The sequence below is a fragment of the Camelina sativa genome, chromosome 15 (assembly GCF_000633955.1).
Source record: "Camelina sativa cultivar DH55 chromosome 15, Cs, whole genome shotgun sequence".
Classification (NCBI taxonomy): domain Eukaryota; kingdom Viridiplantae; phylum Streptophyta; class Magnoliopsida; order Brassicales; family Brassicaceae; genus Camelina; species Camelina sativa.
In genome coordinates, this window is record NC_025699.1 from 17,389,838 (window position 1) to 17,413,646 (window position 23,809).

At 39.7% G+C, this 23,809-nt stretch overlaps 3 protein-coding genes and 1 pseudogene across 3 annotated transcripts; 2 read left to right on the forward strand and 2 right to left on the reverse strand.

Moving 5' to 3' along the window:
* LOC104748556 lies at positions 1,892–2,657 on the reverse strand (annotated as a pseudogene).
* On the reverse strand, positions 8,062–8,616 carry LOC104748557 (receptor-like protein 12). Its single transcript, XM_010470176.2, has one exon. It carries the CDS (start codon positions 8,614–8,616, stop codon positions 8,062–8,064), a length of 555 nt encoding a protein of 184 aa, XP_010468478.2.
* Positions 9,002–9,712, forward strand: LOC109129117. The gene is given in 4 exon segments (XM_019236752.1): positions 9,002–9,128; positions 9,201–9,297; positions 9,370–9,426; positions 9,523–9,712. Coding segments are annotated over 4 exon segments (471 nt in total).
* Positions 17,474–18,959, forward strand: LOC104747052 (LON peptidase N-terminal domain and RING finger protein 3). Its single transcript, XM_019236546.1, has 3 exons — positions 17,474–17,485; positions 17,634–17,770; positions 18,005–18,959. The coding sequence occupies exon 3, from the start codon at positions 18,044–18,046 to the stop codon at positions 18,845–18,847; it is 804 nt and encodes a 267-aa protein (XP_019092091.1). The 5' UTR covers positions 17,474–17,485; positions 17,634–17,770; positions 18,005–18,043; the 3' UTR covers positions 18,848–18,959.

Below are 23,809 nucleotides of genomic sequence, written 5' to 3' on the forward strand. Positions count from 1 at the left end.
TTTGACCAAATAAGGCCTTCTTTTTGTTTTGTTTGCTCTTGTTGTTTCGGGCCTTTTTGTAGTAAATAAGTTATAGTAAATAACAGTTTCCATGTTATGAAACTTTACAAATCTCAGGCAACATCGCTGGATTAGTATCAAATTTATTAACTAGTTTAGTTTGTCTTTTGTTGGAATATAATAAAATAATAATAATAATACAAAATGAATCTACAGATTTTTCGGATAATTACGTCAACGTTTTATGCCAATATTATTAACAGAGTAAAGTATTCTGATTCCATTCAGTGAATGTATTGGGTTGTCTAAGTTGTTGCTGCAAATTGACTGAAGTCAATGGTGTTATGATGGAGAACATTGAGAAGGTCTGAATCATATATGATATATCATATATCTATGTCAATCTTACAAATTTAGAATATATGTCATATATGACTTGAATTTTCTCTGCTCCTTGCCCACTTCTGCAAAAAAAAACTAACTGAGCTTTTATGTAATTTATTAACATGCAGGTTCTTGACCGCAGTGAGAAAATTGAGCTTCTGCTAGTAGACAAAATCCGAGAACCTTAGTTCACAAATTAGTAATTTACCTCTCGGTTTGTCATGGCTTCAAGTGTGCTTAAAACTTGAAAGAAGAAGAACAAGTATATGTTATCTTAGATCATATTTCAGTATTATTTAGTCATGACCATTTTGTTCTACTTACCTAGGGGTGTCAATTGGGCCTTAGGCCCGCGGGCATGGCCCGTTAGGTATAGTAGCGGGTCGGGCATGGACCTTTAATTTCATGCCCAAAAATCGGCGGGTCTCGCGGGCATAGCCCGTTTGGTTTGCGGGTCAAATGGATTTTGTCCGCTCACGCCCGCGGTCATGCGGGTGGTCCGCGAAATTGCCAACATCGCAGAATTCACCTTTGAGAGAGGAGGAAATTCAAGGAGAACAGAGGAGATTCTTTTGCTTACTGAAGCAATTCTTTTGCTGCTGCTGAAGCAATTCTTTTGTTGGCCTTTGAGACACCGATTGGCAATCGATTTTGCTAGCCTTTGAGACACCGATTTTGCTGCTTACTGAAGCAATTCTTTTGCTGCTGCTGAAGCAATTCTTTTGCTAGCCTTTGAAACACCGACCGATTGCTGCTGCGAATCAAAGGTGATTTTTTTTTCTTTTACAAGTTTGGTAATTAGATTTGAGCTCTACTCAAATTTCTGTCTAAATTTATTATCTATGGCTCGCTCTCATGAGTCACTTGCAGGGTATCTTCGATGTATGGATGTGGAAGCTTGCATCGTTTTGGCCACTGTTCTTGACATCATTGTGAGAGGTATCGTAACTACACCATTCTCTCTCCCCAGTCTCCACTCACCAACCAAAACCTCTCTGCTCCGTATTGTTTTGACACCAGCGGTGATGTTTTTGAGAAGAAGAGATGCCCGCGGGCATGCCCGTTAGTCCGCAAAGATATGCGGAGCGGGCATGGGCATTGATATTTCGCCCGCCGCCCGTGGCGGACATGCCCGCAGTGGATCACTGAAAATACAGGACTGTCACGGTCGGCCCGTTCGGGCGCGGGCATGCCCGTTTGACACCCCTATACTTACCTAATGGGAAACTTTGTCCGATATATGCCTTTTTTTTTTTTTCAGTTCTGTTTTCCCGATAAAGAATGTGATGACTATGACTAAGTAGTACTGAAATATGATTCTTTAAGCTGTTGTGGTTTGCTTAGATCAATTAATAATTTGTTTTCTTGTAATCTAAAATCCAACTTTGAGTTTCTGATGTTTCATCACTCCCGTTCAGTAACCTCTTCCTTACCTCTCTGCTACTTTATGATTATGCTACAGAGAAGAATTTCACCGTTCTTATTTTATAGAAAACAAGACAGAACAAAAACATCAGATAAAGATACAACAAACGTAAGGAAATGCTTCAATACAAACTTCAAACTCAAAACCAAAAGAAAATATTAACGGTTTCCACACTTAATCAGACAAATGAGCCACTCCGGCTTGTATGAAGCAATGAGTTGTGCTATTGCCAATCCAAGTAACACTCCAATCCCATACCCTATTGCCACGCCTTTCCAATTCAACACTTGTTCCTCTTCTTCATCTACTTCTTCTTCTTCTTCTTCTTCTTCTGTAGGCTGTAGTGATGGTGGCGCGTTAGTACCATGGCAACGTTCTTCAAGAGGCAACCCACAAAGCCCTGCATTTCCTTCAAATGACGATTCAGGTTGCCCAGTTATTTGTGTTCCTTGTGGTATCTCACTAGTGAGTTGGTTGTGAGAAACATTAATGTAGGCCAAAAACCAGAGAGTCCCTAGTCCATTAGGAATAGTCCCTGAGAGTTGGTTACCTGACAGGTCTAGTGACTCGAGCTTCACAAGATTGACCAAAGACAGGGGAATATGGCCTGTGAAGGCGTTGTTCGATAAGTCGAGTGCGATCAGTGCCTTTAAAAGACCAATAGATTCAAGAATCTCTCCTTGAAGTCTGTTTCCAGAAAAATCAATGGTGGCTGAGGAAGAAAGGACCCTCTCGTGCTCCATAGATAGACCTTTATATTGTAAATCTATAACTTCCAGATAGGTGAGGTAATTGTCCCGTAAAAACGCTCATCATATACCATATATAGACCAAGATCCTCATTCATCATGAGTGATGATGCTTTCCAATTCACAAAAAAATTTAGGGGCAAGCTTCCGGTAAATTTATTACCAGCTATCTCAAGTATAGAGAGTACATATATACTAAAGGATAGATATGTAATTAGTATGAACAAAACCCTTATGTAAAGCCTATATATATTGTGATATCTCCTATCAATAAGATTAAGCATTTCCTTACATGGTATCAGAGCAGTAAAAGTCCTAGACTTAAATTTTTTTTTTTTCTCTCCTCTCTTTCTCTCTCGCCGCTCTTTCCCTCTTCTTCACGTTTCTTGTAAACCATGGCTGAACTTCCATCTGATGTCATTAACACTGCTTCTGCAACTCAGCTTCATAACGTTAACATGTCAAACGTTACTAAGCTCACTGCATCAAACTTCTTGATGTGGAGCCGTCAGATCCGTGTCCTGCTCGCCGGTTATGGCCTCGCAGGTTATCTCGATGGCACCTTGGTGGCTCCTGCTTCCACTGTTCTTCGTGCCGGTCTCACTATACCCAATCCCGAGTACAATCTTTGGCAACGTCAAGACCAACTTATCGTTGCTAGTCTCCTTGGTGCAATCTCCATAGAGATTCAACCCATTCTCTCTCAAGCGGCCACGACTGCGCAGATCTGGACGCTTCTATCCTCTACCTATGCAAAACCTACCTGGGGACATATCAAACAACTCCGGGAGCAGATCAAACAATGGCGTAAAGGTAACAGATCTATCGATGAATACGTCCAAGGTCTCGTTTCGCGTTTCGATCAGCTTGCTACGTTAGGCAAACCATACGAGCATGAAGAGCAGATCGAGTATCTCCTAAGTGGCCTTCCGGAGGATTACAAACCGATCGTTGATCAAATGGAAGGACGTGATTCTCCCCCTACCATGCCTGCGCTTCATGAGAAGCTGATCAACTATGAGTTGAAGCTTCAGTCACAAGCTTCTGCTTCCTCCGTTGCTCCTGTCACAGCCAACGCTGCCTTCTACAAGTCCTCCAACCACTCTACCTCCTCACGCGGTAATCGCTCTTCTCGCGGGAACAATTCCTTTTCATCTCGTGGTGGCCATGGTCGCGGTTATCAGGGACGATGCCAGTTGTGTGGTGTGTTTGGCCACAGTGCTCGGAGATGTTCTCAACTACCGGTGTCCAGTCATGGTTTCCAACCATCCGGCGGTGGTTACTCTCCACAAGGTCTGCCTAATGCTAATCTTGCTGCTGTCTCGCCATATAATCCGGCTAACTACGCACCATCTCACATCTGATCTGTCTAATCTCTCTCTTCATCAGCCATACTCCGGTGGAGAAGAGGTCACCATTGCTGATGGGTCTAGTCTTAAGATCACACATACGGGTTCCGCTTTACTCCCTACACCATCTCGTTTACTTGTTTTGAAAGATGTGCTTTATGTTCCTGATGTTCGTAAGAATCTTATTTCGGTGTATCGGTTGTGCAATGCTAATAAGGTTTCGGTGCATTTCTTTCCGGCATATTTTCAGGTGAAGGATCTGAGCACGGGGGCGCAGTTACTCCAAGGCCGAACTAAGGATGAGCTGTATGAGTGGCCGGTTAACTGCAATACCATCAATGTCTTCTCCGTGTCCTCCTCTCCGGCAACCGATCTCTCATCATGGCATCTTCGACTTGGGCATCCCTCATTTCCTGTTTTAAAAGCTATTGTTTCAAAGTTTTCTTTACAAATTTCTCCATCCACACAAAAATAATTGTCATGTTCTGATTGTTTTATCAATAAAAGTCACAAACTCCCTTTTGCAACAAACACTATTTCCTCTTCTCAACCTCTTGAATACANGGTGGCCATGGTCGCGGTTATCAGGGACGATGCCAGTTGTGTGGTGTGTTTGGCCACAGTGCTCGGAGATGTTCTCAACTACCGGTGTCCAGTCATGGTTTCCAACCATCCGGCGGTGGTTACTCTCCACAAGGTCTGCCTAATGCTAATCTTGCTGCTGTCTCGCCATATAATCCGGCTAACTACGCACCATCTCACATCTGATCTGTCTAATCTCTCTCTTCATCAGCCATACTCCGGTGGAGAAGAGGTCACCATTGCTGATGGGTCTAGTCTTAAGATCACACATACGGGTTCCGCTTTACTCCCTACACCATCTCGTTTACTTGTTTTGAAAGATGTGCTTTATGTTCCTGATGTTCGTAAGAATCTTATTTCGGTGTATCGGTTGTGCAATGCTAATAAGGTTTCGGTGCATTTCTTTCCGGCATATTTTCAGGTGAAGGATCTGAGCACGGGGGCGCAGTTACTCCAAGGCCGAACTAAGGATGAGCTGTATGAGTGGCCGGTTAACTGCAATACCATCAATGTCTTCTCCGTGTCCTCCTCTCCGGCAACCGATCTCTCATCATGGCATCTTCGACTTGGGCATCCCTCATTTCCTGTTTTAAAAGCTATTGTTTCAAAGTTTTCTTTACAAATTTCTCCATCCACACAAAAATAATTGTCATGTTCTGATTGTTTTATCAATAAAAGTCACAAACTCCCTTTTGCAACAAACACTATTTCCTCTTCTCAACCTCTTGAATACATATACACCGACGTTTGGTCGTCTCCAATAACCTCCTCTAAAAACTTCAAATACTATCTTGTCCTTGTTGACCACTTTACTAGATACACATGGCTATATCCTTTAAAACTGAAGTCCCAAGTCAAAGAGGTCTTCATTGCCTTCAAGGCTCTTGTTGAGAACAAGTTCCAGAGGAGGATACGCACCTTGTATTCTGATAATGGTGGAGAGTTCATTGCTCTACGTTCGTTTTTGGCAGTACATGGTATCTCGCATCTCACGACACCACCTCATACGCCTGAGCATAATGGGATTTCTGAAAGGAAACATCGCCATATCGTGGAGACGGGACTTGCTATGCTTGGTCATGCAACTGTTCCTCGTGAATACTGGCCGTATGCCTTTGCCGCTGCGGTGTATCTCATAAACCGTATGCCCACCGAGGTCATTGGAGGTGATTCACCGTATCACAAACTATTTCAAACACAACTGAACTACAACAAGCTTCGCGTATTCGGGTGTGTTTGTTATCCATGGCTCTGTCCCTATCGAAGCAATAAACTCGAGTCTCGTTCTACGGCGTGTGTTTTCCTTGGTTATTTGCTTACTCAAAGCGCTTATCTGTGTTTGGATGCGACGACCGGACGTGTATACACCTCTCGTCACGTACAGTTTGTTGAGACAAGCTTTCCGTTTGCCACTGCGTCCTTACCACCAACGTCTCCGTCTCATACTCCGGTTTCGGTTGTTCCTTCTCAGTCAACCGTAATACCGGTAATGTTGCAAAACCCAGCTTCCTCCTCTACAGCTCATTCAGCGCCGCTCCCGTGCAATGATCCTCACCCGTCTTCATCGACGGTGCCTACATCACCACTATCATCATCGTCACCGGAATCTCCACAACCTTCAACAGGTTCGTCTTCTCCATCTCTTGACCTTGCTCATGAGACACGAACAAAAAGGGCTCATGATGGGTCTCACTATACGGGTGTCCATGGTCCACATCATGAGTCTTCTACTTCAAGCCCATCAGGCCCAGTAACAACAACATCATCACCACGGTCATCTAACTCGGTATCCCCTGTTTCGTCGTCTCACTCTACGACACCGTCGTCTCCCTCGACGTCTGCGGATCCTGCTATCTTGGTTCCGGCACCTGCTCCGCCTCCACCACCTACTCAGCACGCCATGCAGACACGTTCCAAAAGCAACATCGTAAAGCCAAACACCAAATATAATCTCTTGGCTACTACGTCACCGGTCATACCAACAACGGTGGCAGAGGCGTTGCGGGATCCAAACTGGCGGAATGCCATGGTTGAAGAAATAAATGCTCAAATACGAGAACACTCATGGGACTTGACACCTCCAACTGAACATCAGAATGTTATTACATGTAAGTGGATTTTCACACTTAAATACAAACCTGATGGCTCTATTGATAGGTATAAGGCTCGGTTGGTTGCCCGTGGTTTTCATCAGCAGTATGGGGTTGATTACTCGGAAACGTTTAGTCCCGTGATTAAATCAACCACGATACGTCTTGTGTTGGAGATTGTCGTTAAGAAGAATTGGGCCATTCATCAGGTTGACATCAACAATGCTTTCTTGCAATGCACTCTGCAAGAAGAAGTATATGTTTCACAACCTCCCGGTTTCGTTGACAAAGATCATCCTCACCATGTGTGTCGCTTGCGTAAGGCCTTTTATGGATTGAAACAGGCTCCCCAAGCTTGGTACACTGAGCTCCGCCAGTTTCTTATTCACTCCGGATTCAAAGCCTCTCTCGGTGACAACTCTCTCTTTATCTACAAACATGGTGGTTCCTATGTCTATGTATTGGTATATGTAGACGACATAATAATTGCAGGTCCTCCTCCGTTGGTCACTGTTTTCAATGCATCCCTTGCTGTTCGTTTCTCCTTGAAAGATCTCGGTCCGTTAAGTTATTTTCTGGGCATCGAGGCTAAACGGACGTCGGAAGGGATTCATTTGATGCAACGTCGGTATATTATTGATTTGTTAACCAAGACAAATATGCTTTCAGCAAAACCAGTGCCGACTCCAATGGCTTCATCTTCTCAACTTACGGTCTACTCGGGAACTCCTCTTCCTGATGCCAAAACATATCGCATGGTTGTAGGAAGCCTCCAATACCTTTCTTTCACCAGACCTGACATTGCATTTCCGGTGAACCGACTATCTCAGTTCATGCACAAACTGTCAAATGAACACTGGCAAGCGGTCAAGCGGGTGTTACGTTATCTTGCGGGGACAGCGTCTCATGGTATCTTCCTTCACCGTGATGCTCCACTCACCGTACATGCCTTCTCTGATGCAGATTGGGGACGAGACAAGGCCAACTATGTTTCGACGAATGCCTACATTATATATTTTGGTGGCAGTCCTGTTTTCTGGTCGTCAAAGAAGCAGAGGAGTGTCTCGCGGTCGTCTACTGAAGCCGAGTATCGAGCTGTTGCTAACACAGCTTCAGAACTGCGATGGATTTGTTCTCTGTTACACGAGTTGGGCATTCCTCTATCGACGGCTCCGGTGATTTATTGTGATAACATTGGGGCTACTTATCTCTGCGCCAACCCTGTTTTTCATTCTAAGATGAAACATGTGGCGTTGGATTATCACTTTGTTCGTGAGCACATCCAGTCTGGTGTCCTTCGCGTTGCTCATATCTCCGGTGCTGACCAACTAGCTGATGCCCTCACTAAACCATTACCGCCACCTCGTTTTACTGATTTGAACTTCAAGATTGGTGTCAAGAAGTTGCCTCCATCTTGAGGGGGCGTATAGAGAGTACATATATACTAAAGGATAGATATGTAATTAGTATGAACAAAACCCTTATGTAAAGCCTATATATATTGTGATATCTCCTATCAATAAGATTAAGCATTTCCTTACATCAAGTATCCGCAGTTCAGGAAAGCCCAAAGGACCTTGATTAGGAGGAGATAAAGGACCATAGAATTTGTTTGAACGGAGGATAAGGACTTGCAATTTCGGTAAAACCTTAAGGGAGAAAGGAAATGTATCTTTGATTTTGTTGTGGTCCACACATAAAAACTGCAGAGCTGAGCATTTGAGAAGAGACTTTGGAAGCTTTCCGGTTAACCGATTGTAGCCAACGTCAAGTGAACGTAGAGGTGCGTCTGCATAATACTTGTCTGGAATACTTCCTTCCAAGTTGTTCTTCCGGAGTTTCAAAATCAAGAAGTTAGTGAGACACGGAGGGATCAGACCGGTGAAGTTGTTGTAACTTAGATCAAGGACATCAAGCAAGCTTCTGTTGCAGATTGAAAGAGGTATGCCGCCACTAAAACCATTGTGTTTTGCAGTGAAGTAGTTGATAGAGAGTGGTAGATGTGGAAGTGCTCCTTCTAAATGGTTTGAATCCATGGTTAAGAACTGCAGCGATGAATTTAATAAAACTTCTGATGAACCTTCGAAGCCAGCTAACAAATTATCTGCAATGAACACTGCTCTCAGACGAGGAAGGCTCCATAACCACTCTGGGATTTTCCCACTGATTTTATTGTTGGATACGTCAATATACTCCAAATTATGAAGGGTCTTTAAGATGTTTGGGAAATCACTAATGTTGCACTGATTTAAACATAACAATTCTAGGGTCGATGGGTTGTACGACTCTAAACTTAAACTAGCCTGAGATATCCAATCACCAGAAAGATCGAGGAGCAACAAAGATTTGAGAGAGGAGAATAGACTTAATTTAATTGGGTAGTTTGTTTTTAGGAAAGAAAGGTCCAGCTCTTTGAGGTTGATGAGCTTTATAATAGGCTCGAGGATTTTTCCTTCAAAATGGTTTTCACCTAGGTACAAACTCTCTAGCTTCGACGAAAAAGAGGAGTTAGTAGGAACTTCAATAGAACCTCTAAGATTATTTCCACGTAAAGAAATATGTGATAAGAAAGGCATAGTGAAGAGAGGAGAAGGGATGGTTCCAGCGAAGTGATTATCAGAAAGTGCTAGAGTGGAAAGCTTGGTTAGATTTTGTACAAGCGGGATACTACCAGTGAAGTAGTTCGAGAGAAGCCTCACCTTGGTTAACTGGGTTAGGTTACTAACCGTGGGAGGAACTTGACCGAAGAAACTATTTGAGGAAACATCCAAGACCTCTAGTTTGTGGAGATTTCCAAATTCATAAGTGAGTGGAGAAGAGGTGAAGTTGTTGAAACTGAGATCAAGGTAAGTGAGGTGGTGTAACTCAAAGAGGCTACTGTTGGGATTCAGAATTCCAGAAAAGTGATTATGAGAAACATCTAAAACTGTGAGCGTTTGTAGATTCCGCAACACAAATGAGAAACTACCAGTGAGCTCGTTATCGTGTAGGGCTAAAACGGAAAGCATGCTTAGGTTACTAAATGAGGAAGGAACTTGGTCGAGGAAGCCACTACCTGAAAGAAATAAAACCTCTAATTTGTTGAGCGTTCCTAACTCGGAAGGGATTAAAGAGGGGGTGAACTTGTTGTGAGAGAGATCAAGGTAGCGGAGCTGGTGAAAATGGAAGAGGATACTGGTGGATTTCAGAGTTCCACTGAGGCAGGCCCTTAGTCGTAGCTTCGTGACCGCGCCTGTGGAGTTATCGCACCACACCCCATTCAAGGAGTCACTTTGGTTGCAAGCACGAGTATCAAACTCGTTCTTGAACTGCGTAAAGACATGAATCTGGTGGGGACCACAAGCAACAAGACCAACAACAGGGTTTTTTAAAGTGAAGAAGCTAGAAGGGAAGACACAAGAGAGTAAGAGTAGCAAGAAAAGATTCAAACGCATAAACGATTGAGACATGCTGAAAAATTTTAAAGAAAGAATGGATTTTGATATAAGAAATGTGAGAGAGGTGACTGATATAAATAAAGATTGGATGAAGTTTTGCATAATGGAGCACAAATTGACTTGGAAGAAGTTTAGAGTTAAAAGTTAAGTCGTGTTTGTATTCGGGCTTGGAGAAGAGTATTGCTAATTTAGCTAATAGCTACTAAAGTCATGAAGTGAAATAATGAGCTAATAGCCACTAAAGTCATGAAGTGAAATCCACGTTAGATGATTTTTGTAATGTATAATTTGGATTGGAGATGTTTGTCGATGATCAAATATTTTTAAACTTGCTAATATGGATTCCTGACGAAGTAGTCAACATGGTTGGATTCCAGACGACTTTGATAGGGGATATCTTGACTTGTTTGTTGATTATCAAAAGACTCGACATACATGTGATAGCTATTTAGGTTTACATATGTTTTGCATATTTTACTTTATGTTCTATTTTCTAAAACGACATCTAATTTTTTTTTTTTTGGTGTGTCTATCTTAATTTGTATCCTTTTATATGAAAGACATATCAAATAACTAAAAAGTCAAAACTGTTGCAAAACCTTATATATCAGGAAAGAATTTAACATAGAGTTAGAAAGAAAACCAATAATTATCAGGAAATAATTTGATATAGAGTAAGGAAGAAAACCAATAATGAAAACTGATACTCCCTCTGTTTCACAAAGAGTGTCATTCTCGGAGTTTTTCTTTGTTTCACAAAGACTGTCACTTTGTATTTCCAATGAGATTTTTAACATCAAATTTTCTAATTTACCCTTAACCCAAAGCTTTTTCTATTAAATTTCAATGATAAATTACTCATTAAATAGGGGCAGATATGTATAATTCAAATTTTTCTTAATTTATGTGTAATTGGTCAAAATGACACTCTTTGTGAAACGGATGGAGTATATAATAGTATAGAAAAATTAAAGGGGCCACAATATAGAATAGTTTACGATGGGCAGTGGTGAGAATGTCCTATCTCCAATATAGAAAAGTTTACTTTGAATCAGACTCCCAGAAGAAGAAAAAAAAAAGGTTTTGTGCAAAAAAACCCTCTAAGTAATATTTTTTTGCAAGAAAACCCTTCAAATCAACTAAATGCAGGTCAATACTACAATCTCAAAAGTTACCCGCAATATAGCCCTTCTCTATATCGATGACGTGGCGGTGTAAAAATCATGCTGCTTTCAAGACAAAAAATGGCAAGACATTCTAATATATTTTTTTAATAAACAATTAAAAAACAAAAATCAATTGTTTGTCTTCTCTTCTCCGAACAACTCTTCCCCGAAACAAATCTCTGCCGCCAAGGCATAGTCTGAAACCACCGAGATCTTGAAATTGAACATGCCATCATCTGAAAACAGTGACGTCAAAAATTCCAAGAAAGAATCTGATACCGTCATCATCGAAGGCTCTTCTTTTACTATGGCCGTCGCTGCGGCTGGTGAAACGCAGCAGGAGAATTCGTCGACGGTGAACAGAGATTGAAGAACAGACACACTCTTTGCTCATGCTGTTTCGATACCCGCAGCGGGAATGAGAAGATGATGTGAGAGAGCAATGGTGTTGGGTACAAATCCATACCGAGATCTGACTATGGCTAATTGATAAGTGTCTGAGATCAATTCTCGTGTTGGAACAAAGTAGAGCAAAGGGTTTTCGAATTTCTCGTGTTCTTCTTCTCGGATATCGATCTGGTTTTTGATTACTTGTATGAGCTTAAGTTTTGTGGAATGCTGGTTTCTCCGTCTCTTTTGTCGTCTTCTGTATCACCGGAATTATGAGGGAGATTGAGAGTCTCGTGGAGGAGAAGAGATCGAGCAAGCTTCTCCCATGGTGGTTTCTGCTACGTTAGTGCCTATGGTGTGTAACTCATGCTTCTTATCTTTTTCGATGTAATTTATTCTAGTTTTTTAAGTTTGTCAGCATCTATCAACCTGTTTGTGATTTTCAGGTTTCGTAAAAGTAAAATTGGGTTTGTGTATGTGTTTTTTTTTTAAGTTTCATTTGATTCATTGGAGAAAATGGGGAAAAAATAATCAACTAATTATCCCCCGAACAAACAAAGGAAGAAGACAAACAATTGATTTTTGTTTTTAATTGTTTATTAAAAAAATATATTAGAATGTCTTGCCATTTTTTTGTCATGAAAACAGCATGATTTTTACACCGCCACCTCATCGATATAGAGAAAGGCTATATTGCGGGTGACTTTTGAGATTGTAGTATTGACCTGCATTTAGTTGATTTGAAGGGTTTTCTTGCAAAAAAATATTATTTGGAGGGTTTTTTTGCACAAAACCCCAAAAAAACTAAGAGTTTTTAAATTATAAGTAAACTTAACTAAATAAACTTAATTTAGTAGTAATTTTTTTTTTTTTTAACACAGGTTTTAAATTTAGACAAAACTATCCATAATTCCATAACATTTTGAGGAAACATTGTGTTAAAAACTAAAAATAGTCGAGTATTGAGTTCAAAAGAGAATATCACTTCCGTCGCTGCACAATGCTTCCAGAAGCTCCCTTCATCCAATAACAAGTTCACATTACAAGTTTACAACCGTTGATAGTGGCTTAAGTAAGTCTCCCTTAATCCGAACATGTTCTCTCTATGCTTAGATTTGCGTAAGAAAGAGTTTTGATATCTCACTTTTGAAGGTGAAGTTTCAATCAATTTGGTAGACTTAAATGTACATTTTTTATCGGTACGTATAGTAAGGTATTTTGCCAACGAATGCATGAAGATACTTTTTGTGTGTCTTTGATGGGTTATCTTGATATGAGTTTCATGGTCTTCTGATTCCATTCAGCTTATGTATTGGATTGTTTGTGAGAACTGAGAGATGGCATTGTCGTATAATAGAAGTTTGCTACAACCAAACTAAAATTTCAAAAAAAAAAAAAACGATGTACTTTTGGTTATGTCTTTTGCCTCCTATGTTAAGTGATATATGAGCAATGCAGTCTTTTGCCTCTACAGTTTCGTTTTCGTATTTGTAAGCCATTTAGGGTCTTTTTATATTTTTTCTCATATTTGTTCATGGACCTGACAATAGAGATTCTCATCTTTTTGTGCAGCCTAGTGCGTTGTTGTGGCAGATTCCAGTGGTCTACTTGGAGCAAGTAATAGGTGATTTCAACAAGAGATATGGTGATGGAAATTGGAAAGGTCTGATGTTGTTGTTCACCATGTCTTAACTCACGAAGAACATTGAGAAGGTCTGAATCATATATCCATGTAAATCTCACAATTTTATATCAAAATTTTGAGAATATATGTCATATAGTACTTGAATTTTCTCTGCTCCTTGTCCACTTCTACGAAACTAAGTGAGCTTCATGTAATTTATTAACTTGCAGGCTCTTGACCGCAGTGAGAAAATTGAGCTTCTAGCGGACCTAAACCTTTCACTCATACATGAGCTTTTTGATACAAACATATCTCCTTTCTAATTGTCACACTCTTATATTACAAGACTTCAAACGCCAACAAAAGTGGCAAGAAAGAAGTGGTTTCAGAAATGAAGATTAATTAAAAGCTCATAGTCATAGGTTCATCTTCACGTAAATTCTCATCATCGTCCTTCGGTTTGTCATGGTTTCAAGTCTGCTGAATAACTTGAAAGAAGAAGAGGAATACGTTAAGGAATTATAATGCCTATATTGCTCTACTAATGGGAATATTGATAAATATGATGACTTAGTACTCATACAATTGGAAAGAGATTGAAGATGTTAGGTTTGCATATATCTAGATTACGTCTTTGTGCTCATGTTCATGATATGGTTTCTTGCAATATAAAATCCAATTTTTGAGTTTATGTTGCTACAACGAATTCACCATTCGTACTTCATAGAAAACAAAATAGAACAAAAAAAACAATAGATAAAGATACAGCCAATGTAAGGAAATGCATGCGTCAAATACAATACACACAACAACTTAAAAGAAGTTGAAGGATCAAACTTAAAACCAGAAAAAAAAAACTTAACAGTTTCCGCACTTGATCAGACAAATGAGCCACTCCGGTTTATATGAAGCAATAATTTGTGCTATTGCCAATCCAAGTAACACTCCAATCCCATACCCTATTGCCATGCCTCTCCAATTCAACACGTGGTTTTGCAAGTCCTCCTTGCAGGGCTTGAACACAAGCTCTTAGGATTGAGAGTCTTCCTCTCTAGGCTTTACACAAAGCTCTCGTAAAACTTTTATTCAATAATCAATAGTTATCTACAATCGAGTCTAGCGGCTTACTTAAATAGAAGTCACAAGACAAAACCCTAACATAATTGAGAAGCTAATCTAAATATAAAAAGCCCATAAAAATAATATCCTAATCGAAAACAATAAAGACACGACACAGACCATCGGTGGACGTGGTCGTTGCAAAGATGCGCTGCATCAGTCCCTCCGGGTTAGAAAGATTCGACCACGAATCTTAAATCTTCCAAGAGATCCTTTGTCCATCAATTCATAATACTTTCTCTTAAGAACCTCATGACATTTTTTTTTCCGACTCAAGTACAACTGCCTAAAACATCCTGCATCGAAAGCTGTTGATAAAACAAATGTGACTTCCAAGCTTCTTTGAATACATGTGACGAGGATATCTTCTGTTTTAGTGGAGAGGCTCTTCGTTCCACTGATCTTTTCTGTCCATCCAATTGTCCCATGCAGCAAGGGCAAAGTAATACTTTGATCTCGTAGAAATAAGATCCATATGTCACCAAGACTTAACCCATGAGCTCTGTAGAGACATATGGAGTCGTTGATCTCATTTTTTGGTGAAAAAGTCGATTCCCAAAGAAACTTATCATCCCCACTTTGAGTATCAACTCCCACTAAGCAGCGTAACATATTCCCCAACTCGCTCTCTGTGACCTTCGCGTGAGAATAAAAAGTCGCATGCACATCTAAGCGGGAATCAAAGAACTTCCACAGCAACACAACAACGACTGCATTTGTTGTCTTCTTGCCCACCAAACAACGAGCTGTTTCAGAGAAATAATCAAAGATGAAGCGTAATATCCCATCACATCATGAATTAGATACTACCTGAACATTCAGTTCATTGACTTTGTCTTGAACAAGCTTATCAATCCTACCACGATCTGCAACATCACCGTCATCGTCTTCCGTATCACTGGCGTTGAGAAAATCTTCACCTTCTATGACGATCACGATGTCGTTGTTTATCAAATCAATGCCATCATCATCTTCGACCACTTTGACACCAAACTGTGGATCTGCATCATACACCCTAGGAGATAAAGTAGAGCCATCAACATAGACATGCTCATCGAAAACGTCCAAAAAGGTAATGTCATCGTTGGTTGTGTTGATGTAGGTATTGTCATCGGTGGTTGTGTTGATGTTCTTAACAAGACCAACTTCACGTTCCACACTGTCTTCGTCTTCGAAGTCACCGTTGACAACAACTTTCGAATCGACACAAGAGACATGTTGTTTTGAAGTAGACAAATCATTGCCATAATCGAAAACGTCTTTGACCTTCAGGCAACAATTCCTTGCGTAATCACCCACAAATCGTGCTCTTTGTTTCAAATTTTACAAACGACTATAGACCAACTATCATAATGACAAGGTAAGAAGTATCCGCATAGCTTCTGCTTAAGTTTATCCCAAGATTTAATAGGGCTTTTTCCTACTTGTATGCGTGTTTTCTTCACATGTTGCCACCATGATGCGGCTTGTCCTCGAAATTGTTTAACCACCAGCGAAACAAATCGATCATCTAAAACGATTTTAAATTCAAAAATCTCTTCAACATCCATGAGCCAATCTAGTAATAAATCACTAGAAAATCCACCATGAAACTCTGGAATATCCAAATTAAAATCCATCGTAATGAAATCAAACCACCAGGAACCAAACCACAAGGAACGTGATGAATTTTATACCAACTGATAGAGAGCGGAAGCTTAATAACAGACAAGAACGCTAGATCTCCAGGAGAACTCGGATTCACGAACGGATCTTGCCTTAGAACGTCGTAACTTGACGAAGAAGCAATAAGGATAGGATCGGGAGCGATATCGATGTGGTTTTGCAAGCCCTCCTTGCAGGGCTTGAACACAAGCTCTTAGGATTGAGAGTCCTCCTCTCTAGGCTTTATACAAAGCTCTCGTAAAACTTTTATTCAATAATCAATAGTTATCTACAATCGAGTCTAACGGCTTGCTTAAATAGAAGTCAGAAGACAAAACCCTAACATAATTGAGAAGCTAATCTAAATATAAAAAGCCCATAAAAATAATATCCTAATCGAAAAACAATAAAGAGGCCCGACTACGTCACAGACCATCGGTGGACGTGGTCGTTGCAAAAATGCGCTGCATCATTAAATCTCAAATTCCCCTTGGCAAAAAAAAAAAGTCATTTTTCTCATAATTGTGACAATCAAACCTAAAATCATGGTACTACCAGTATGATGTTATGGGTAGGAATCAATTTACCCAACAAGATGGTCTTACATGTTTTGGGCCCTTAAATGTTTTCAACAAATGATGCAGTGCACGGTGCACCCTCGTTATTATTTCTTCCAATAAATAACTTAATTTGTTTTAATGTGAATTTGGGGGATAAAGTTTAGGTTAACTAATTAGTGTTACAAATATAATTGGGGAACACATGAAGCATATATGCATTTCTTTAGTGGATTAGTTAGAGTTAGTCCTAAGTTAGGACTCCTAACAAAAGTATTAAACTTAACGCAAGTCTTTGGTGGTCGTTATAGTTTGGTGACTATTTTTTAAGACATTTAAAAAATGCACTGTCAAAAACGGACCAGTCTTATAGCCCAATTCAACTTGAGACCATATGAGAGTTTCTTTCTTGTCGGGTCTTTACTCGTGTAGCATCATACTGTTTAAAAACTACAAAATAACTGAAGTTACTCCTTAACTTATGTTACTTTGTGATGTGGAGTCCAAAACTAAAGAGTAGTTAGTGGAAAGAAGACAAGAAACAAATGCACTTGTCATGTGCTAAACAATTTGCCGTTGCCTAATAGAAACTTGCAGACAAAACAACCCACAAAACAATGAAACAAACGACTCCGTCATTTAGTTGTAAAGCCAAAGCTGTAACAAATGATCTCACACGTACACTTATGCTTTCACAGTCCCACACACAAAAGTCAGTCAATACAATCGATCAATAAAAACGCATAAATGCATTGGGGTAAATAAGTAAACTTTACCAACTAATTTCTGTAAATAACGCTCACCCGTTACCACCAATCGTGGTCCTCTTCTGCTCGTACACACCTTTTTTTTTATATACTAATTATAATCTCTTCCTTTTCACATAAAAGAAGAAAGCTAGAAGAAAAGTGTTCAAAGAGCTCATTGTTTGACAAAAAAAAAAAAAAAAAAAAAANAGAGCTCATTATGTAAAATCATTCTATTTTTATTTTGTATTTCTCTGAGAAATATTATCATTGTTATCTGACACTGATCTTTTTTTCTTTATATAAAAAAAAAATCAGAATTCTCGTCTCTGTTTCTTTAATGAATAAAAGTATATTCTATTCATTACAGATCTGCTCTTGGATTTCGGATTCTTCTTCTGCAAACTTGAAGACCGAAGCTTTTTTGATCTTGTTCACTGAAGAATCTCTGGCATCTTATCTGTGAAGCTGTCTTGCTGAAATAGTAAACGATTCTGCATTACAAAGGTCGTTTTTTTTTTTTTTTTTTTNTTTTTCTGTGGTACCGAAGATTTCAGTTTCTGACAATCTTCTCTCGGGAAAATTTGGGTTTCTTGGAGAACTGAAACTGATTTGTCCTAGAAATCTGAGTTTAAGAAGCTGAGATACTAAGTTTCATTCCCTTCGATTTTCCCGAGAAAAAAAATCTTCGATTGATCTGTTTTATATAACAAAAGTCTTGTTTTTTAATTTCTTTTGCAGTTCACATTCTTGTATTGTGGTTTTTGAATCGGTGAAAATATGATTCAAATGGACGGTGGAGATAGGCTAAGAGTGACGTTATTAGATCGTATGTCAACAACAACGGTGGACACTAACCGGAGCTCGTTAACGGGTTTAACTCTAGAAGCTATTCTAATGTCTGAAAAAAACGTAACCTCGCCGTCTCCGCCGCAGATTCTCCCGCCGCCACCACTACCGCTGCCGCCCTCGAGTAACCACTCGAACCGGACGCTTCTCGATGTAATGCGGAGAGAGCACCGACACGACCGACACAGTCGAGACAAAACCGCTTGGAAAAGTCTCCGTGAAAAGCTCCGTCTTAAACGTAACGCTACTACTGTTTGGATATCGGCTAATCCTATCCCGAATTTGGATACGCCTATCCTTAACCGGGATAACGAAAACCGCCAACTCGGGTTTCTCCTGTCCAGCACAGGGAACGTAACAACGGAGGAAGCTTCGTCGGCGGAGGGAAGGGTTCGGTTAGGAGCTGTGTTGGCGGAGGAGAGAGCGTTATCGGCGAGAGAAGGGGAAACGTTTGTGGCGAGGGAAGTGGAGCCGGCGAGGATGTCTTTGATGGAGTTGTTAGAGGAGAATGAAGAGCAGATGAGTTTTGTAAGTGTTGAAGGAGAAGCAGAGGAGACGGTGACGGTGACGGCGCCCGAGAGAAGTTGTTGTGTGTGTATGGTGAGAAGTAAAGGAGCTGCGTTTATTCCGTGTGGTCATACGTTTTGTAGGTTGTGTTCGAGAGAGCTTTGGGTTCAAAGAGGGAACTGTCCTCTCTGTAATACCACAATTTTAGAAGTTCTTGATCTTTTTTAGACTATTCTGTCAATTTTATTATCTTAATTTATCATAATCAAGGTCATTTCCTTTGTTGTTGTAATGTGTTGTCATTGAATATTAGAGAGAAATGATGTGGTTAGTGCTTGTATTGTAAGATTCAAACAGAAAACTTAACCAAACCCATCTTATGTTACATGTAAATCAAATTAAAATGAAGAAGTTAAGCATATAGTAGAGAGAACGAAAATAAGAAGTTGTTAGTTGTACCATAAATTCTTAATTTAATTTGGTTGTGTCACTGATATGTTTGATTTGAACTAGAACAATAATCAATAAGTGGTCGGGATAGACGTGAACAATCCTCCAACTACACTTATGGTTACGGCAAACCACCTAACTAAAAAGAAAGAAAGCTTCACTGGTTAACTAACTACGTTCACCTACGGGAGTACAGTTTTTTTTCGTTTGGTTTTACGATTTTTCTTCGGTTTGTTTATGGTTTGGTTTGTTTCCGATTTGATAGAAACTGAACCATATAAAAACCGTATGTAATTCAGTTTAGTTATGGTTTTATAAAAAATTGGTACCATATAAAAACGACATATCTCAGTTGGGTTTCGGTTTGATTCCATTTTCTACAAAAGGAAAAATAAAGTTTGATCAACTAATAAGTTATACATAAGTTATAACCAACTAATAAGTTATTGTTGTAAATTAGAGGATTCAAAGTCTAGAATCTCTTATACTTATTCATGTAATGTCATTGAGGTTACATATATATAGGGTACAATACACTTAGGCTAAAACCGACTAGGATAAGGAAAGAGGCCGATGGGCCTATGGCCGATGGACCGTAAACATCCGGACCGTGCATGGCCTTGCATGGTCGGTTATGGACTCCACTATCCAGTGTTTTACAACACTTTCCCTTGGATGACATAACCATACAAGATGCTAAGGGATCAATGCAATGTGCTTGGGAATGCTGCCTCATTAAAACCTTACCAGAAAAACCCAGTGGGACAAAACCATGGTGAAGGAAAAAGAGTACAACACACATTGCTCCCCCTGTTCTAAGCATCCCTGAAGTCCTTAAGTCTCTGCATCCCAATCTGGTGCATGAGCTTCTTGAATGTTGTTGTCGACAGTGCTTTGGTGAAGAGATTGGCTGAATTGTTGTAGGATTGAACTTGAACCACTTGAACTTCTCCGGCCTTTTGTAGTTCATGTGTGAAGAAGAACTTCGGTAAGATGTGCTTTGTCCAATCTCCCTTGATGTAACCTTCCTTGAGCTGTGCGATGCAGGCCGTATTATCTTCATGTATGACCGTTGCTTCCTTGTTGTCGAGCATCCCACAATCAGCCTTGATATGTTGAGTCATAGACCTCTACCAAACACATTCACGGCTGTCTTCGTGAATTGCTAGGATCTCCGCGTGGTTAGATGAGGTTGCTACTATGCTTTGCTTCATAGAACGCCATGAGATCGCCGTACCACCGTGTGTGAATATATAGCCTGTTTGAGAACTTGAATTGTGTGGATCCGACAAGTAACCTGCATCAGCAAAACCAACTAAACCTTCTCTGTTATAGTTAGTATAAAATAAACCAAAGTTTGTCGTTCCTTGTAGGTAACGCAGAACATGTTTAATACCATTCCAGTGCCTTTTGGTCGGACAAGAACTAAATCTTGCTAGGAGATTCACGGCAAAACATATGTTTGGTCTAGTATGGCTAGCCAAGAACATTAATGCTCCTATAGCACTGAGGTATGGCACTTCAGGACCAAGAGCTTCTTCATTGTCCTTCTTTGAACCAAATGGATCTTTATCCAAGTCAAGGCTCCTTACAACCATTGGGCTGGTCAACGGGTGAGCCTGGTCCATGTTAAACCTCTTGAATATCTTTTCTGTATATGCCATTTGATGCACAAGGATTCCATTATTTATGTACTCAAGTTGTAGCCCCAAACAGAACTTAGTTTTTCCTAAGTCTTTCATTTCAAATTCTCTCTTTAAATACTCTACTGTTTGGGAGATTTCACCAGGGGTTCCAAATATGTTTAAATCATCAACATAAACTGCTATAATAACAAACCCTTTGTTTGCAAACTTTCTTATAAATATACATGGACTGATTGGGTCATTCTTATAGCCTTCTTTAGCTAAATATTCACTTAATCGATTATACCACATTCGACCACTCTGTCTCAGTCCATAAAGGGATTTGTTCAGCCTAATGCAGTACTGTTCTCGAGAACCACTCTTATCTTTGAGCTCAATACCCTCTGGTAATCTCATATATATTTCATTATTCAGTGGACCATACAAATATGCAGTTACAACGTCCATTAACCGCAAATCCAGTTTTTCTCTTATAGCCAGACTTATCAAGTACCTAAATGTTGTTGCATCCATCACAAGGGAGTATGTCTCCTCATAGTCTATTCCTGGTCTTTGAGAGAATCTTTCTGCTACAAGCCATGCCTTATATCTCACAATTTCATTGTTCTCATTTCTCTTCCTTACACAGACCCATTTGTGTACAACTGGCTTTATATTAGGTGTTGTCCTTATGATCGGACCAAACACACTTCTCTTCTTTAAAGAGTTTAACTCCACGTCAATAGCTTCTTTCCATTTTAACCAATCTTTGCTTTGAGTGCACTCTAATATAGACGTGGGTTCATGATCCTCATTTATCTCAAGTGCTACCTTGTATGCAAATATTTCATTGATGTCGACATCCTTTTGGTTCAATTGAATTCCAGACATGATATAATTTATTGAGATCTCATTATTATCAATACCTTCAGGTCCTTGAGGTTCAGCGTCCCAAACCTCATTTGGTACCTTAGGATTTACCGCGGCTATGTCTGTATTTTCTGTAATTCCCTTAACCTCAGTCTGTTTTGCACCTTTAGACTTCCAAGGGTTCTTATCTTTGGAACCTAATGGTCTACCTCGTTTCAAACATGTCTTAGACTCTGTAGCAACTTGATTATTATGTTCCTTTTGAACATCAATATGTACTGGTGCATTACAAGCTGGTATGTACGATTTTGTTACTCTCTTTGGGTCAGCAAAGGAATCTGGCAATTGATTAGCTAGCTTTTGTAAATGAACAATCTTTTGAACCTCTGCATCACATGCTAGAGTTCGAGGATCTTGCCAATTTAAGGATGTTTGATTCCATGTTAATTCTTTAACAAGCTTGCTAGTCTCACCACCTAACATAGGGAATTCGGACTCAACAAATTGACAGTCCGCGTATCTAGCCTTAAATAAATCTCCTGTGGTTGGCTCAAGATACTTTATAATAGTGGGAGACTCATATCCAACATATATTCCCATCCTCCTTTGAGGTCCCATCTTAGTTCTCTGTGGTGGAGCAATAGGTACATAAACGGCACATCCAACTGTTTTGAGATGGAATATATCTGGCTCTTGACCCGATAATAGTTGGGATGGTGAATATTTATGTTCACTAGATGGCCTGATGCGTNACCGCGGCTATGTCTGTATTTTCTGTAATTCCCTTAACCTCAGTCTGTTTTGCACCTTTAGACTTCCAAGGGTTCTTATCTTTGGAACCTAATGGTCTACCTCGTTTCAAACATGTCTTAGACTCTGTAGCAACTTGATTATTATGTTCCTTTTGAACATCAATATGTACTGGTNCTATTCGTTTAATGAAGGATTCAGATAATCCATTTTGTGTATGGACATGTGCCATAGGATGTTCCACACTCACCCCCATGGACATACAATAATCATTAAACGCTTGGGATGTGAATTCACCAGCATTGTCTAGATGTATAGTCTTAAGCGGAAAATCTGGAAAATGTGCTCTTAGCCTTATAATTTGAGCCAACAGCCTAGCAAATGCTAGGTTCCTTGTGGATAACAAGCAAACGTGTGACCATATGGTTGATGCATCGATCATAACCATAAAATATCTAAATGTCCCACAAGGTGGGTGTATTGGTCCACATATATCACCTTGTATAATTTCCAGAAAATTTAAAGTCTCTCTAGTGACTTTTACTGGTGATGGCCTTATGATAAGTTTCCCTTGTCCACATGCTACACAAGTGAGATGTTTAGGGATAACTTTTCTCTCTTTAAGGGTGTGCCCATTCGAATTCTTAATTAATTTACGCATCATGTTCGAACCTGGGTGGCCTAGCCGGTCATGCCATAAAGTGAATTGTTCATTGAATATTTTGTGCTTTGCCAAGTTAGCTTCTATCATATTGATCTTAGCATGGTATAGTCTCTAGGATATTCTTATGTCCTTTCAGAATTTCTGTAATGTATAGGAATTCTTTATTTTCTTCACCCTTGGTTTCAATATGATAACCATTCAATCTAATATCTTTAAAGCTCAATAAACTTCTCTTAGAGCTGGGTGAGTACAAGGCATCACTTAGTTCAATATGTGTGCCATTAGGTAATAATATGTGAGCTTGGCCGTAGCCTTCTATTAAGCTTGCTATACCCACAATTGTACTAACATTGGCACTTTTCATTAAGAGGTTTATAAAATATCTCTTGTCCTTCAATATTGTGTGGCTGGATCCACTGTCCACCACTAGTACACTCATATCCTCGGCCAGTTCTATATATAGGACAATAATTTATGTTTTAATAACACAATTATATAAAATAAAATTCTTGAATTTAAACCAAAATAATTATTCAATACATAGGCCGAAATTAAATCATAAAAGCATAGAAATTAAACCAAAATAAAAACCGAAATTTAGGCATCATCCTTAAAGCAATCAGAAGTCTCATATGCTAGTGAGTCATCATTCTCATAGTCGAAGTCTCCTTCACCATCGAGATGCACACAGTTGGCTTCTGGGTTCTTCTTCAAGACCTCTTGATATGCATCAATAAGATGTTTGGGTGTTCTGCAATTCTTGGCCCAGTGGTTAGACATACCACATCGGTGACAAACCGATTTAGCCTTAGATTGTGGTTTAAAGGACCC